This window comes from Hippoglossus hippoglossus, chromosome 10 (assembly GCF_009819705.1).
Source record: "Hippoglossus hippoglossus isolate fHipHip1 chromosome 10, fHipHip1.pri, whole genome shotgun sequence".
Taxonomy (NCBI): Eukaryota; Metazoa; Chordata; class Actinopteri; order Pleuronectiformes; family Pleuronectidae; genus Hippoglossus; species Hippoglossus hippoglossus.
Window position 1 is genome coordinate 15,857,593 of NC_047160.1, and position 18,137 is coordinate 15,875,729.

The following is an 18,137-nucleotide window of genomic DNA, read 5'->3' on the forward strand; positions in this document are numbered from 1 at the left end:
TTGGCCTTAAAAGGAATGAAGCATCATTGTGACCTGAAACCTTCCTCAGTCAGTTGAGAACTGGAGATTTATCAATATGAAAAAAGGAATAAGTAATGACTTAAAAATACCCTTTAAACCAAAGTATCTTAAAAATCTTAGAAGTTCAAATGACTTAGTCTTGCTGAACAAGGACACATATGAAGACATTTTTATTGTTGAAGGCAGGCTGAGCTGTGTTAGCAGTGTTGAAGCTTTTCAAGAAGGCAGAATCTCTCTACTTTTACTACTCTCACTGGTTTACGTGCATGAAAATCAGAAAATGAAATTCAGAGTAATAAAAAATGAATTTGAATTTGGAAGTAGTAATAATGTGAAGGTTCAGTATCGACACAGCACTGTTTCCTGTACTTCCCCCTGTGTAGTGACTGGTCTTCAGAAAAGGGCAGTTTTGTTTGATGTTGAATGACATGCACATGAGCTATGTGATGCCATGGTAACAGATTTAATTTTGTAGTGAGAGCTCATTGTTTTCAAGGAATAGTGCCCATTTGTTCTATTTAAGCAGATATGCCAAACTGTGGAGTGAGATGAGCTATAATGTGAAAAAAAGGTTTTACCCACAGAACACATTAGAGTATTAAAAATGCATTTTTAATACACAGTATATCATCACTTTACACTTTGTACTGTTAATTATTTATTTTGACATGACTCCGTATGTCCACCCTCAGTATTTTGTAGCAGGGAAGCATTGTTGCAGAGTTAAACTGTTTTCCCACCACTCCATTAAGTGTATTGTTCGCCACTGTACTGACATGGATGGTACAGTGTGTACAATCAAATATAAATTGTTACCTATATAACATTGTGTTTTCAGAAACAGAGAAACCATTTTAATCTAAGCCAATTGACAATTTGGCTGAAAGACATAACAATATATATATATAAGAAATATATATATAAGAAAAAGAATAATCATTCTTTATTACTCTTGCCTTGCAGATATTTAGAGTTCTGTTATATATTCATATTTGTCTTTTTTATCAATATCTTGTAGAACTTAAATATAACAAACAATTGAGTTTTCACTTGAATCAATACTTACATTCCAGAGCGGGGGGGAGTCCAGAGCGACAGTGACAACTTGTGTTCTTGATGCAGAGCGGCTGTAGAGAAAAGATCTCTAAAAGCGAACATTGTCTTTTCTTTGACACTTGTTTTTTTGTCACCATCTCAGTTTCAGAGAGAACTAAGAAGTTAAAAATAGAAACCACACATCTGAGAATCCTACAGATCTACTTGCTATGATTGTAAATCATCTTGGCTCTACTCCTGTTGTTTTTAATATGCTATATACTGTAAATAAATGACTTGACTTGACATCTTTTGGAAAATCATTATGTACAGAGTACAAGTCAATGAAAAAGTCAATGAAAAATATTTACCATCAGCCCTGACAACATGTCAAATTAAACTATCTGCAGAGCATTCCCCCATATTGTTCCTGTGAAACACATAATTCTGTTGCTAAGGCTGACATAGCACTCCACTTTGATATACTACTGTGTGTCACCTTTTCTGATGGGAGAGGAGTGTGTTTTTAAAATAAAAACACTGGCCATTTCCTCCAGCAAATAAACCTCAACACGTACACTCAACAACTTCTCCTTTAGTGTCATAAACCAGGTGTTGTGTGAGGGGATAATTTGGTATTCATTCAGTTTTATTTTTCTAACTCTGTTTAGATTTATGGTCCACAAAAAAGTAAAACTGGATTCAGTGAATATCTGGAAAACTATGCTATGTGAACCTCAATGTGCCACCATAACGTCTTTTTTATAAATTGAAAATACAGGCTTGTAGAAATGATGTTCCTTAGTCAATCACTCTATTATATGAATGATCATTTAGTCCCTGAATCAACAAAATCAATAGGCATACAGCACTTCAATTACATTAAATACATGCAGACAGGAACATCATACTGTTCCAAAGCAGAAGTGCCTCTTGTTTGTTTAAGAAGTTACAGACATTATGATATATCATGAAGTTAAACTTAAGTTTGTTGACTGGGTAGCAAGGGTGGGGCAGAAACAAATAAAGTAAACTCACCATTTAATCATTTAACAGTGTCAACATGAATGTAGTTTGATTTATACGTTAAACTAGGCCAGAATTAAAACTCCCCTCATATTAATGCCATTATGCCATTTGAGAGATTCAGAAGTCCACCGTTAACTTAGCATTTTCTATGTAGGTTTCTGTATTTATTAGATCGTACAGACCAGACCATAGCATACAATAAGCTCACATTTTACAAGTCACTACATATTGCACCATGAACGCACCACTATACAAATGCAGACGCTGTATGTTTCCTGTAACACATTAAAACTTTATACAGGTAATGCAATGTGAGCTGTGCTAAAGAGTTTGACTACTGTTGTTTTGCTTTCACACAGGTGTTGGCCCATAAATCGGATGGCACATGTTGCACTGATTTTGTTCGAGTGAAAAGGCAGATGTATAGATACAGATATGATATATGATATATCCCTATATATGTTTTGCATATGCAGATACATAAGGAAGTTAGTCATACACATGAGCACAGCTTTCATTGAGTGGCATCAAATCACGACTAAGTTGTTTCAGTATTAAGTCGTCATGAGTTTTCAACTTGTTACACAAACTCAGAAGATGTCGAAATCAAGGAACATCCAGACTTTGGCTTTAACAAATTAAAATGTTTGTTATCTGTACACAGTACTAACACTGAGAAATTAATCAATCCATCTTCAAAGACTCACTGTCTTCATTTTAATCACCTACAGTCATATTCTCCAGTAATGTCTGAGTGGACAAAACATTCAAGCACACTGTATACTTAAGTTTAAGCTGAGAGCACACTTAACTTTCTAAATCCCAAAAAATGTCCCACCACTGACAGCTATTCTCCTCTTGTCAGAATGAGATTACAGATGTGTTGACCGTCTCTGAAAATCTTGGGACTTTGTAAAAAGGAGGTTTAACACTCTTGTACTTCATATCATGGTCCCATAAACTGTGGTCCTCTATCTTGTTTAGAAAAAGACTAAACAGATGATGTCTAACTCTAGACAATGGATTGCTCAATATCATAAAATACCTAAAACTATAAAAGTACTTTGATCATTCCATGCAAAAACAACTGAAAAGGCAGATATAACACATAATGGCTGACGTACTGGTAAACTTAATTTATAAATCTCTTAGCACTCATTCATATATGTAGGCCTATAGCTCACACATAAAGCCCAAAGTCAAGTACAAAACAAACTACTAAATGCTACCACATTTATAAAATACTGAATCACTTTAGTTTCACACTTTAAAATATTAGGTTGGTGCTTTTCACGTTTAGTTAATTGTGCTGTTTCACTTCTTTGTTAACTTACACATACATACACAATACATCAATGCTGTTATGGAGCAAGACAAAGCACAGAGGTAAGAAATGTAATATTAACATGTGTTTCTTTTTTAGAGAGGGAAAACAGTCTCTTAAAGGCATGTCACCATTCCCGTGTTCACTCTAATAGTCCTTGTTGTGGCTTCTTTGAATATCCACTGGTGCAATTTTAATGTACAGTCTCCTTTGCAAATTTCTCCTCTTGAAATTGTATTTTTTGAAGGTCTTGGGAGTGTGATTGAAGCCGTGCAGTCTGCAGTCTCATGCATATTGAATGGACAGAGAGACGTTATTGATTGGGTTTGTATGTGCTTAAAGAAAGAGAGGGGGAGGGTCGCGTCGTTGATTATCCACCACAGTCTGTTCGGTGTTGAAGCATGACAACTGCACAGTGCGAGAAACAGGAACAGGAACAGGGACTGGACCGAGCAGGATGGAGATGGCTGTGCAAGGGTCGGGGTTTCCTCTTTTCCTCGTGTGATGTCGTCATGTCAGCATAGATGCGGGATGCAGTCGGAGGTGTGTGTCCTTACGTGGAGCTGCGGCTGCCGCTGCTGGTGGTGGAGCCCTGCCGACAAGACAAGAGAATTAGATCAATCTGAAGGAGGAGCCCGGCGCTAACAACCCTGTGACCAGCCAAACTGATACATTTCATGCAGCCGACGTCCGCCACTCAAGACAGGGGCTTCAGGCAGAGGACAAAGTGGGGGACAGGGTCGGGACGATCCTCGAAAACATGTAGTGGTGAGGCAGTGGGTCTATCAATGAAAACCATGCTCCAGTATTACGTGGAGGAGAGTGGTTGCTAGGTAACTGGGTGGCTGGTTTCACTTTGCGCCACTCCTGCACAAAGAATTGGGTCATGACTCACACTACACAGCAGATAGAAATTCAAAAGTGCCGATCTGTGAAGTCAGTAACACTCAGACAATTTACATGTTTGACGAACCCTATCATTCAAAAACAGCACAGTCACATTCAAACATTGACAAGAGGGTGATGAGTGATTAGGGGATGAACACAGATTCATCTTTGTATGCAGAACATCCTTTTGAGAACATAGTGGTTCAGTTAAAGACAAATCAATATTTTCTTTATTGATAACAGAAGCCTGATTGTTAAAACAGCAAAGGCAGAAAATGTTAATTGGAGGGATGGGTTATTTTTTATAACTGTAATCAATGATTATGTTATATTACGGAGCTGCATGCTGGTGTTTGAATTATTAGTACTGGATGAGCCTAAAAGAAATGTGTGTGGTGATTTGTCTCTCTTTGTGTACGTATATGCTTTTGGCCTTCGTGCCTTTTCTCTTTGCCTGTGAAAGTGGAGAGATAGAGGAAATGTAGGGGAGAGAGGAGGGGAAAGACATGCAGGAAATGTTCCAGCCGGCCAGGCATCAAAGAGAATGTGTAAATGTGTTGTATGTGCCCGAAGCATTTAGCCATCAAATCGCCCCAGGAATATTGTTATGTCTGTACCTATGTGACTATCATGGTGTACTGTCTCTGTCCCCTGAGATCCATGATGGTCATTGAGGCTGTATTTTAATAATGTGTCAAATAGCAGAACATTAGGGAAGGGATGTGATCCTGAAATAGTGTCAGAAGTAATAATCACAATTGTTAGTGAGCTTACACAGACACAGTTTAGTGGGGTTTAAGGATGATAATGAAATATGAGTAAAAGGGACTGAAATGTGGGGATTCAGCAAACTGCATGTGAGCCTTGCAAATAAAACCTCCCTCTCCAAAACAAGTTAGACAAGACAAAAGGATAAACAAACATCCACTCAAAACATCATTCATTAAAGGGCACCCGGGGCGGGGGAGTGAGACTCCTGCATACCTCCAACTGCAGAATGGACTTCCCTCATTTAGGGTACTTTAGAGTGGGAAGAAAAAACAAAATTGTCAGATCAATGCAAGCACAGACAATGATACGTGTGTGTGTGTGTGTGTATGATCACAGAGTTGGTGTCGTGGCACAAGCGTTAAATGTTTGACATACATGTATATCACAGATTTAACATTATCAGCAAAAGATAATGCATCTTGTGACAGTTACTCATATGACTGGGTTTAAACAGATTACATTTAGTTATATACTTGTTCCTGCAGCATACTTACCATCATTCATAGATAGATAGATAGATAGATTAGAAAAGATATAAGATAGATAGATAGATAGATAGATTAGAAAAGATATAAGATAGATAGATAGATAGATAGATAAGAAAATATATAAGGTAGATGAATAGATAGATAGATGGATATATGGATATATGGATAGATGACTCTCCAATCCTGTGAAACTGAGAGGAGACGTGCACCACAGAAGAAGCAGGGCACATGTCTGCAGGAATGCACCAAAGTTGTTTCATTGCTTAGTACAGAGGGAAAAACTGTTTAGTCCATTAGGTTATATATGCCAAGTACTTGAAAACAAATCATGCATAAAAGAATTGGACAGATTATTAAACATTACACAAGAGTCTACACTCGCAGACCAAAATAAATCAGGGTCTCTGTGTATCAAATATTTGTTCCGTGTTAGACTGTGAATATAATCCAATGTTTCCACCGACACAGGCCACAAACAAAAGTCATATGAAAATGTCCCTCAACTATTTTGAATGAAAAAGCAGTTTCAGTTTTGCTCGATAAAACAACAGCAAAACTGCAAACACAGTTTTACAATATTTTATTGGAGCAAAAGGGAAACTTCGGACTTCCAATATTCTTATCTGTTTACTTTATATTTAATGATATGCATGTTATTTTGCTTGTGATCATTTACTTTCTATTTAAAATGTATATAAATTAAAGTCCTGTTTTAATTTTTTGAAAAACTTATTTTAACTTCTGATGCACATTTAACTCGAGCAGCAAATATATTGCTTCTTTCACTGGTTATATATTAAGGGAGTTGACGGAACTTTTAACAGATTTTTTTAACCTACCGTACATAGACACAGAATGCGAGAACTGAAATTATTATTATGGCAGTTGATGGGAGTTCACACACACAAACATTGAACAAGTAAGTGTCACATGTGAAACACTGCCAAGGATAACATAAATGAAAAAGTATGTGGCACACTGTGTACTAATTGATATTAATTTTGAGTTTTGCTCTTTTTATGTGGAAGTAAGTTTCCTGTTGTATAATTATTATTCACTTTTTAATCGTAATTTTTTGCTTTAGAGGGGATTTCCTGAAAGACACATTATACCAGGGACCATTATTGAAAAATTTAGATTAAGTGTTTATTCAAGCTGCAGTGAGTGGTCATTTGTACCTGCAAAGTAGAAGCTGCTGAGTCGCTAGTGTCTGTGAGTCCTGTGCCTCTCGGTATACTGGACACAATGTATCTGGAGCCCTTTGGCACAGGCTGTCTGACCACCATCTTTCCTTTCCGGGTCTCTGCCAGAAACAGACTGTACCAGTAGGCATCGTTGGAGACCAGAGTGGAATCTGCGATGGTGGAGTTCCTCTCACTGATCACACTGTTCCTGCAGGAAGGAGCCGCATTGCTGGGCTTGGGTTTCTGACATTTGAGCACGATGGTGACCAATATGGTGATGAGCAGGAGAAACGACACAGAGCCCAGACCGATCACCAAATACAGGTTTAGGTCTGAGAAGATGTCGTACTCTAGAGGCACCTCAGTCATGTCAGAGTAGGCCTTAACGACAGTCTCCACTGTGGACAGCTTGATGGTAACTGTAGCAGAGAGAGCGGGCTCCCCGTTGTCCTTGGCAACAACAACCAGTCTCTGGTGGCGCGGATCTCTGTAACTGAACATCCTCATAGTCCGGATCTCTCCGTTGTACTGGTCCAGACTGAACAAGGTGGCGTCAGTCACCTGTAGAAACTGGTAGGTAATCCGAGAGTTGTGAACTGAGTCCGTGTCTAAAGCGATCACCTTGGCAACCAGAGAGCCTTTATCGGTGGATCTGGGGATCTTCTCCTCCACCACCGAGCCGTGCGCGCGCCACGGAGACACGATAACCGGAACATTGTCATTCTGGTCCACAATAACAATATGGACAGTGACGTTACTGCTGAGTGGAGGAGAACCAGAGTCTCTGGCCTCGATGTGGAAAAGAAACTCCTTCTCGATCTCATAGTCAAAAGTTTTCAGTGCGTAAAGATTACCGTTCTCTGGGTTTGATGGAGAACAGCATGGACATGGAGGTGTTGGCTATCTCCTTCTCTAGGATGAAATAAACCAGATACTGGTTTTCATGGAGGTCAGGGTCAAAGGCAGTGAGTGAACTGAGCAAGGCCCCAGGTGCGTTATTCTCCATCACACGTATCGTATAAAACGACTGTGGGAACTGTGGAACATTATCATTAATATCCAGCAGCTCTAAAGTCATAGTTTCATTGTCAGATAAAGGAGGAGAACCTCTGTCTGTGACGGTGAAAGTGACGTCATATTCAGGAACCTTCTCACGGTCTAACGGCTCTGACACCACTAATTCATAACAGTTATCAGAGGATTCTCTCAGTTTGAAAGGCATATTATCTGGAATACGAAGATCAACCACTCCATTGTCACCAGAGTCTTTATCACTGACACTAACCACAGCTATCACTGTGTCTATTGGTACATTTTCTTTGATCGGACTCTGAAAGGATTTAATGGAAATTTCTGGATGATTATCATTCATATCTGTCACCTGTATCGTCAGCTTACACTGTCCAGATAAGGAGTTTTGTCCTTTATCACTGGCAATAACCTCCATTTCATAAAGTTTAATATCTTCATAATTAATCATCTCTTTCACTGTGATTTCACCGTTTCCTGAATTCAGGTTAAACACATTTTGTGTTCTCTCTGATGTATACAAACTATATGAATAAACAATATCAGAGTTGGAGCCTTCATCTAAATCAGTGGCGTTTAGTTTGATCACTAGACTTCCAATCGGTGAGTTCTCCATCACATGCACAACGTATCTGTCTTTGTCAAACGAAGGGGCGTTGTCATTCACATCGAGCACACGAACAACGACGCTGGCTGTACCTGTGCGCGTGGGAACTCCACCGTCCACAGCAGTCAGTATTAGATTATGAACAGTCTGCTTCTCTCTGTCTAAAGCTTTTTTAAGTATCAAATCAGCAAATTTCGTCCCATCTCTCCCCGTTTGAATTTCAATAGAGAAGTGTTCACTTGAGCTCAGGTGGTAATCCTTCACAGAATTCGTTCCAACATCTGAATCCGCAGCGTTATTCAGCGAGAACCTCTCTCCAATGGGGCTGGATTCAGAGATGTCCAAGTGCATCGTTCCTCGTCGGAAATGAGGAGCGTTATCATTAATGTCCGTGATTTCGACCTCAATATTAAACATTCGTATTGGATTTTCAATCGTAGCGTCTAATTTAAGAAAGCAAGACGTGGTTGTCTTCAGTGGGCATAACAACTCTCTGTCTATTCTTTCCAGTATAAACAGCTCTCCGGTCTCTTTGTTGATGTCGAGATATTTTTTGTTGCCAACAGCGTCAACGCGCATTTTCCTTCTATTCAGGGTCTTCACGTCCAACCCCAAATCCGTTGCTAAGTTAGCGACGACAGATCCTTCCTCCATTTCTTCGGGAACTGAATAGTGGTTGACGGCGGAGACCGTGGTCGTGATGACAGCGACAAAAAGAAATGCGTAAACGTACCGTCTCCAGAACACGCGCTGTATATCATGCGCCATCGTGCAGATTCCGTGTTTGCAGCCGTGAAATGTGCTGAAACGTGGACAAATCCTCTTCCTGCTGAATGAGGAAACGAGCCAAGGCTCTGGAGGGAAAGTATGTCTCCGTGCTGAGATGAGGAGTGACGCGCATTGGATGCAACCACTGACTTCCGTTCCACCAATGAACTATCATGTGATCGATGACCTCAGCAGGAAGTGTATTTTTGTGGAGAGCAGCGACCGAAAGTAGTTTTGTATGAATATTTTCACTTGTAATAACAATAAATTAATCGTTAAAAAAGGCTGCGTATGTGTCAGTTTTGATCACATTGTAAGAGACTGAAAGTGAGTTATTTGGTGACGTTCTTTTCTGATTTTCGAACTTTTATTCCCGACATGTGGAAGTGAAAATACCAGAAAAACAAATTATAGATTTCTATTAATTTTATGGTTGTATTTTATTTGTAAAAGTTTAATGAGTTAGATGTTTTTCTCAAGTTTCTATAGAGTGATTGTAAAGTAAATAACTGCATCCTCTTTCCTTTGTGCTCCTTGAGTTTTACCACATGAGTGTCTGTTCGTAAAACATTGCCAACCAGGATGAAATCAATCATCCACCTGTTTATAATGTAAAATGTACAAATCGTTACTTTTTAAAGCAATGGAGGCTGAATGTACCTCGTCACTCATTCTGATTCATAATAGGAATTCATGCTGAAATAACAAAGAACATGTATTTAGTAAAGGGAAACTGTATATTATTTATGAACATATTTGTAAACTTTCATATGTGTATATGAGATGATCTGATGCACAGTTCATCATAGTTATATTTAACTATTTATGCATATTAACCAAAACAAAAAAAAAAAGACAGCAAATATTCTCAAGCCCAACAAAGCCACAACTGTTGTGGACACTTATGAGTGGACTTGAGTAATAGTCCCTGAACAAACTTAAGTTCAACTCATTTTAAGTACATTTTTCCCATACCTGCAGAGTAGATGCTGCTGAGTCGCTAGTGTCTGTGAGTCCTGTGCCTCTCGGTATACTGGACACGATGTATCTGGAGCCCTTTGGCACAGGCTGTCTGACCACCATCTTTCCTTTCCGGGTCTCTGCCAGAAACAGACTGTACCAGTAGGCATCGTTGGAGACCAGAGTGGAATCTGCGATGGTGGAGTTCCTCTCACTGATCACACTGTTCCTGCAGGGAGGAGCCGCATTGCTGGGCTTGGGTTTCTGACACTTGAGCACGATGGTGACCAATATGGTGATGAGCAGGAGAAACGACACGGAGCCCAGACCGATCACCAAATACAGGTTTAGGTCTGAGAAGATGTCGTACTCTAGAGGCACCTCAGTCATGTCAGAGTAGGCCTTAACGACAGTCTCCACTGTGGACAGCTTGATGGTGACTGTAGCAGAGAGAGCGGGCTCCCCGTTGTCCTTGGCAACAACAACCAGTCTCTGGGTGGCGCGGATCTCTGTAACTGAACATCCTCATAGTCCGGATCTCTCCGTTGTATTGGATCCAGACTGAACAAGGTGGCGTCAGTCACCTGTAGAAACTGGTAGGTAATCCGAGAGTTGTGAACGAGTCCGTGTCTAAAGCGATCACCTTGGCAACCAGAGAGCCTTTATCTGTGGATCTGGGGATCTTCTCCTCCACCACCGAGCCGTGGGCGCGCCACGGAGACACGATAACCGGAACGTTGTCGTTCTGGTCCACAATAACAATATGAACGGTGACGTTACTGCTGAGTGGAGGAGAACCAGAGTCTCTGGCCTCGATGTGGAAAAGAAACTCCTTCTCGATCTCATAGTCAAAAGTTTTCAGTGCGTAAAGATTACCGTTCTCTGGGTTGATGGAGAACAGCATGGACATGGAGGTGTTGGCTATCTCCTTCTCTAGGATGAAATAAACCAGATACTGGTTTTCATGGAGGTCAGGGTCAAAGGCAGTAAGTGAACTGAGCAAGGCCCCAGGTGCGTTATTCTCCATCACACGTATAGTATAAAATGACTGAGGGAAATGTGGAACATTATCATTAACATCCAGCAGCTCTAAAGTCATAGTTTCGTTGTCAGATAAAGGAGGAGAACCTCTGTCTGTGACGGTGAAAGTGACGTCATATTCAGGAACCTTCTCACGGTCTAACGGCTCTGACACCACTAATTCATAATAGTTATCAGAGGATTCTCTCAGTTTGAAAGGCATATTATCTGGAATACGAAGATCAACCACTCCATTGTCACCAGAGTCTTTATCACTGACACTAACCACAGCGATCACTGTGTCTAATTCTATGTTTTCATTGACTGGACTCTGAAATGATTTAATAGATATTTCTGGGTGGTTGTCATTCATGTCTTCAACCAGAATCTTTATGGTACATTGTCCTGATAAACTAGTGGCTCCATGGTCGGTTGCTATAACTTCCATATCATAAATCCTGAAGTCCTCATAGTTTAACATTCCCTTGACAGTAATTTCACCAGTGGAAGGATTCAGATTAAATGTTTCCTGCGTTTTCTCTGATGTATATAAACTATATGAGTAAATTATGTCAGAGTTTGACCCCTCATCTAAATCAGTTGAATTCAGATGAATAACAAGACTTCCTATGGGGGCATTCTCCATTATTTTTACACTATGAATCACTTTATCAAACGTAGGAGCGTTGTCATTAGTGTCTAATACACGAACAATAACAATGGCAGTACCAGAACGAGCAGGTGTTCCTCCATCTACAGCTGTGAGTATTAAATTATGAACAGCCTGCTGCTCCCGGTCTAAAGTCTTTTTCAAGATTAGTTCGGCAAATTTCGACCCATCTCTTCCGGTCTGAACTTCAATATTAAAATGTTCGCTTTCACTCAGATGGTAAGTTTCACCGAGTTGCTCCCGACATCAGGATCAACTGCATTACTGAGAGAGAATCTCTCTCCTTTTGGCGTCGACTCAGAAATGTCTAAGTGTATGACGTCTCTTCGAAATTGCGGGGCGTTGTCGTTTATATCCAGAAGTTCCACCTCTATATTAAATATTCTTACCGGGCTTTCTAGTATTATTTCCAGTTTGAGATAACATGACGCTGATGATTTGTAATTGCAAATATATTCTCTGTCAATCTTCTCCACAATGTACAGTTCCCCAGTCTCTTTGTTCACATCCAGATATTTCTTATTTGCGATGATATCCAGACGCATCTTCCTCTGATTCAGTGTTTTCACATCCAGGCCGAGATCAGTAGCGATGTTTGCTACAACTGATCCTTCTTTCATTTCCTCGGGTATTGAATAATGAGTCACTGATGTCGATATGTTACGAACGAAGGAAAAAAGAACAAGAACCACGAGCAGCACGTACCTTCTGCAAGACTCCATTGTTACAAAGGATCGTGTTGTTGTCCGTGTTTAGATCAGTCTTAATGCAGATATCCGGGATTATTTGTTGTGATGATCATCGACCTCTGTCATATTAATATAGTTTTAATCCACACGATATTCCAGCATCATTTAAAAACTAGCAGTGTGTTTCCCGAGCGGCGTTTCAACACCGCTGAGCTGTCCGGCTGATTCACGATCTGCCGTAATGGCAGCGAGTCACTGTCATGACGTTCATGGTCTGGAATTTTACTAACGGAACAGCGCCACCCTTTTAGTTTTAAATTAATATTTTTGCTACATTTTGTATCATGATCGTTATATATTTCTATCATTGTGAGTTTTAATGGACTTTTAGAGAAAAGAAAACATGAGATTGACAACCTTTTTGATCTTAACTAATGAAGCGTACTACAAAATGTTCAGAGTATATAGCAACATACGTCTCAATATTAATAAATGATGTGCGCATTTTTTAAGTGTAATTTGATTTCCTACCTGCAAAGTAGAAGCTGCTGAGTCGCTAGTGTCTGTGAGTCCTGTGCCTCTCGGTATACTGGACACGATGTATCTGGAGCCCTTTGGCACAGGCTGTCTGACCACCATCTTTCCTTTCCGGGTCTCTGCCAGAAACAGACTGTACCAGTAGGCATCGTTGGAGACCAGAGTGGAATCTGCGATGGTGGAGTTCCTCTCACTGATCACACTGTTCCTGCAGGGAGGAGCCGCATTGCTGGGCTTGGGTTTCTGACACTTGAGCACGATGGTGACCAATATGGTGATGAGCAGGAGAAACGACACAGAGCCCAGACCGATCACCAAATACAGGTTTAGGTCTGAGAAGATGTCGTACTCTAGAGGCACCTCAGTCATGTCAGAGTAGGCCTTAACGACAGTCTCCACCGTGGACAGCTTGATGGTGACTGTAGCAGAGAGAGCGGGCTCCCCGTTGTCCTTGGCAACAACAACCAGTCTCTGGTGGCGCGGATCTCTGTAACTGAACATCCTCATAGTCCGGATCTCTCCGTTGTATTGGTCCAGACTGAACAAGGTGGCGTCAGTCACCTGTAGAAACTGGTAGGTAATCCGAGAGTTGTGCACCGAGTCTGTGTCTAAAGCGATCACCTTGGCAACCAGAGAGCCTTTATCTGTGGATCTGGGGATCTTCTCCTCCACCACCGAGCCGTGCGCGCGCCACGGAGACACGATAACCGGAACGTTGTCGTTCTGGTCCACAATAACAATATGGACAGTCACGTTACTGCTGAGTGGAGGAGAACCAGAGTCTCTGGCCTCGATGTGGAAAAGAAACTCCTTCTCGATCTCATAGTCAAAAGTTTTCAGGGCGTAAAGATTACCGTTCTCTGGGTTGATGGAGAACAGCATGGACATGGAGGTGTTGGCTATCTCCTTCTCTAGAATGAAATAAACCAGATACTGGTTTTCATGGAGGTCAGGGTCAAAGGCAGTGAGTGAACTGAGCAAGGCCCCAGGTGCGTTATTCTCCATCACACGTATCGTGTAAAAGGACTGAGGGAACTGTGGAACATTGTCATTAACATCCAGCAGCTCTAAAGTCATAGTCTCGTTGTCAGATAAAGGAGGAGAACCTCTGTCTGTGACGGTGAAAGTGACGTCATATTCAGGAACCTTCTCACGGTCTAACGGCTCTGACACCACTAATTCATAATAGTTATCAGAGGATTCTCTCAGTTTGAAAGGCATATTATCTGGAATACGGAGATCAACCACTCCATTGTCACCAGAGTCTTTATCACTGACACTAACCACAGCTATCACTGTGTCTAATTCTATGTTTTCATTGACTGGACTCTGAAATGATTTAATAGATATTTCTGGGTGGTTGTCATTCATGTCTTCAACCAGAATCTTTATGCTACATTGTCCTGATAAACTAGTGGCTCCGTGGTCGGTTGCTATAACTTCCATATCATAAATCCTGAAGTCCTCGTAGTTTAACATTCCCTTCACAGTAATTTCACCAGTGGAAGGATTCAGATTAAATGTTTCCTGCGTCTTTTCTGACGTATATAAACTATATGAGTAAATTATGTCAGAGTTTGACCCCTCATCCAAATCAGTTGCATTCAGATGAATAACAAGACTTCCTATGGGGGAATTCTCCAGTAATTTTACATTATGAATCGCTTTATCAAACTTAGGAGCGTTGTCATTTGTGTCTAAAACGTGAACAATAACACTGGCAGTACCAGAACGAGCAGGTGTTCCTCCATCTACAGCTGTGAGTATTAAATTATGAACAGCCTGCTGCTCCCGGTCTAAAGTCTTTTTTAAGATTAATTCAGCAAATTTGGACCCATCTCTTCCGGTCTGAACTTCAATATTAAAATGTTCGCTTTCACTCAGATGGTAAGTTTCCACCGAGTTGCTCCCGACATCAGGATCAACTGCATTACTGAGAGAGAATCTCTCTCCTTTTGGCGTCGACTCAGAAATGTCTAATTGTATCGCGTCTCTTCTAAATTGTGGGGCGTTGTCGTTCATATCCAGAATTTCTATTTCTATATTAAAAATTCGTAATGGGCTTTCTAGTATAACCTCTTGTTTGAGATAACAAGACAACTTTGCAGGACAAATATATTCTCTGTCAATCTTCTCCACAATGTACAGTTCCCCAGTCTCTTTGTTCACATCCAGATATTTTTTATTTGCGATGTTGTCCAGACGCATCTTCCTCTGATTCAGTGTTTTCACATCCAGGCCGAGATCAGTAGCGAGGTTTGCTACAACTGATCCTTCTTTCATTTCCTCGTTTATAGAATAATGATTCACTGATGTCGATATGTCACGAACGAAGGAAAAAAGAACAAGAACCACGAGCAGCACGTACCTTCTGCAAGACTCCATTGTTACATCGGGTCGCATTGTTGTCCGTGTTTAGATCAGTCTCAATGGAGATATCCGGGATTATTGACTGTTGTTGTGAAGACGTTCGACCTCTATCATATTAATATAGTTTGAATCCACACGATATTCCAGCATTATTTGAAAAAACTAGGAGTGTGTTTTCCGAGCGGCGTTTCAGCACCGCTGAGCTGTCCGGCTGATTCACGATCTGCCGTAATGGCAGCGAGTCACTGTCATGACGTTCATGGTCTGGGCTTTTACTCACGGAACAGCGCCACCCTTTTACTTTAAAAATATTGTTTGTGCAAGATTTAGTATCATGACCGTATTAGTTTTTACAAATTGCTATCATTGTGAGTTTTCATGGACAATTACAGACAAAAAAATTCAGATTTACGGACACACTTTTAGATTTTAACTAATGAAACGTACTACAAAATGTTCAGAGTATATAGCAACATACGGCTCAATATTAATAAATGATGTGGGAATTTTTTAAGTGTAATTTGATTTCCTACCTGCAGAGTAGAAGCTGCTGAGTCGCTAGTGTCTGTGAGTCCTGTGCCTCTCGGTATACTGGACACGATGTATCTGGAGCCCTTTGGCACAGGCTGTCTGACCACCATCTTTCCTTTCCGGGTCTCTGCCAGAAACAGACTGTACCAGTAGGCATCGTTGGAGACCAGAGTGGAATCTGCGATGGTGGAGTTCCTCTCACTGATCACACTGTTCCTGCAGGGAGGAGCCGCATTGCTGGGCTTGGGTTTCTGACACTTGAGCACGATGGTGACCAATATGGTGATGAGCAGGAGAAACGACACGGAGCCCAGACCGATCACCAAATACAGGTTTAGGTCTGAGAAGATGTCGTACTCTAGAGGCACCTCAGTCATGTCAGAGTAGGCCTTAACGACAGTCTCCACTGTGGACAGCTTGATGGTGACTGTAGCAGAGAGAGCGGGCTCCCCGTTGTCCTTGGCAACAACAACCAGTCTCTGGTGGCGCGGATCTCTGTAACTGAACATCCTCATAGTCCGGATCTCTCCGTTGTACTGGTCCAGACTGAACAAGGTGGCGTCAGTCACCTGTAGAAGCTGGTAGGTAATCCGAGAGTTGTGCACCGTGTCCGTGTCTAAAGCGATCACCTTGGCAACCAGAGAGCCTTTATCTGTGGATCTGGGGATCTTCTCCTCCACCACCGAGCCGTGCGCGCGCCACGGAGACACGATAACCGGAACGTTGTCGTTCTGGTCCACAATAACAATATGGACGGTGACGTTACTGCTGAGTGGAGGAGAACCAGAGTCTCTGGCCTCGATGTGGAAAAGAAACTCCTTCTCGATCTCATAGTCAAAAGTTTTCAGTGCGTAAAGATTACCGTTCTCTGGGTTGATGGAGAACAGCATGGACATGGAGGTGTTGGCTATCTCCTTCTCTAGAATGAAATAAACCAGATACTGGTTTTCATGGAGGTCAGGGTCAAAGGCAGTGAGTGAACTGAGCAAGGCCCCAGGTGCGTTATTCTTCATCACACGTATCGTATAAAATGACTGAGGGAACTGTGGAACATTGTCATTAATATCCAGCAGCTCTAAAGTCATAGTTTCGTTGTCAGATAAAGGAGGAGAACCTCTGTCTGTGACGGTGAAAGTGACGTCATATTCAGGAACCTTCTCACGGTCCAACGGCTCTGACACCACTAATTCATAATAGTTATCAGAGGATTCTCTCAGTTTGAAAGGCATATTATCTGGAATACGAAGATCAACCACTCCATTGTCACCAGAGTCTTTATCACTGACACTAACTACAGCGATCACTGTGTCTAATTCTATGTTTTCATTGACTGGACTCTGAAATGATTTAATAGATATTTCTGGGTGGTTGTCATTCATGTCTTCGACCACAATCTTTATGGTACATTGTCCTGATAAACTAGTGGCTCCGTGGTCGGTTGCTATAACTTCCATATCATAAATCCTGAAGTCCTCATAGTTTAACATTCCCTTGACAGTAATTTCACCAGTGGAAGGATTCAGATTAAATGTTTCCTGCGTTTTTTCTGACGTATATAAACTATAAGAGTAAATTATCTCAGAGTTTGACCCCTCATCTAAATCCGTTGCATTCAGATGAACAACAAGACTTCCTATGGGGGAATTCTCCAGTATTTTTATATTATGAATTGCTTTATCAAACGTAGGTGCGTTGTCGTTTGTGTCTAATACACGAACAATAACACTGGCAGTACCAGAACGAGCAGGTGTTCCTCCATCTACAGCTGTGAGTATTAAATTATGAACAGCCTGCTGCTCCCGGTCTAAAGTCTTTTTTAATATTAATTCAGCAAATTTCGACCCATCTCTTCCGGTCTGAACTTCAATATTAAAATGTTCGCTTTCACTCAGATGGTAAGTTTCCACCGAGTTGCTCCCGACATCAGGATCAACTGCATTACTGAGAGAGAATCTCTCTCCTTTTGGCGTCGACTCAGAAATGTCTAAGTGTATGACGTCTCTTCTAAATTGTGGGGCGTTGTCGTTCATATCCAGAATTTCTAATTCTATATTAAAAATTCGTACTGGGTTTTCTAGTATTACTTCTTGTTTGAGATAGCAAGACAACTTAGCAGGACAAATATATTCTCTGTCAATCTTCTCCACAATGTACAGTTCCCCAGTCTCTTTGTTCACATCCAGATATTTCTTATTTGCGATGTTGTCCAGACGCAT

General features: G+C 41.0%; 2 protein-coding genes across 2 annotated transcripts; both read right to left on the reverse strand.

Annotated features, from left to right (window-relative positions):
• Positions 1 to 2,216: 2,216 nt before the first annotated feature.
• On the reverse strand, positions 2,217 to 10,016 carry LOC117769037 (protocadherin alpha-C2-like). The gene is given in 3 exon segments (XM_034597618.1): positions 2,217 to 4,001; positions 6,735 to 7,607; positions 7,609 to 10,016. Coding segments are annotated over 3 exon segments (2,448 nt in total). The 5' UTR covers positions 9,145 to 10,016; the 3' UTR covers positions 2,217 to 3,962.
• A 3,804-nt stretch (positions 10,017 to 13,820) lies between these two features.
• Positions 13,821 to 17,300, reverse strand: LOC117769828 (protocadherin gamma-A4-like). The gene is made up of 3 exons (XM_034598973.1): positions 16,551 to 17,300; positions 15,924 to 16,244; positions 13,821 to 13,931 (listed from the first exon to the last, which is right to left on the reverse strand). Exons 1-3 carry the CDS (start codon positions 17,298 to 17,300, stop codon positions 13,920 to 13,922), a joined length of 1,083 nt encoding a protein of 360 aa, XP_034454864.1. The 3' UTR covers positions 13,821 to 13,919.
• Positions 17,301 to 18,137: the final 837 nt, after the last annotated feature.

Excerpts from the sequence above, each read along its gene's own strand:
- LOC117769828 (XM_034598973.1), bottom strand. The coding sequence starts at position 17,300 with ATGAATGACAACCACCCAGAAATATCTATTAAATCATTTCAGAGTCCA. Across the intron at positions 16,245-16,550 it reads AAGGCTCTCTGGTTGCCAAG|GTGATCGGTCTGGGCTCCGT; the intron begins GTGATCGCTTTA and ends AACCTGTATTTG.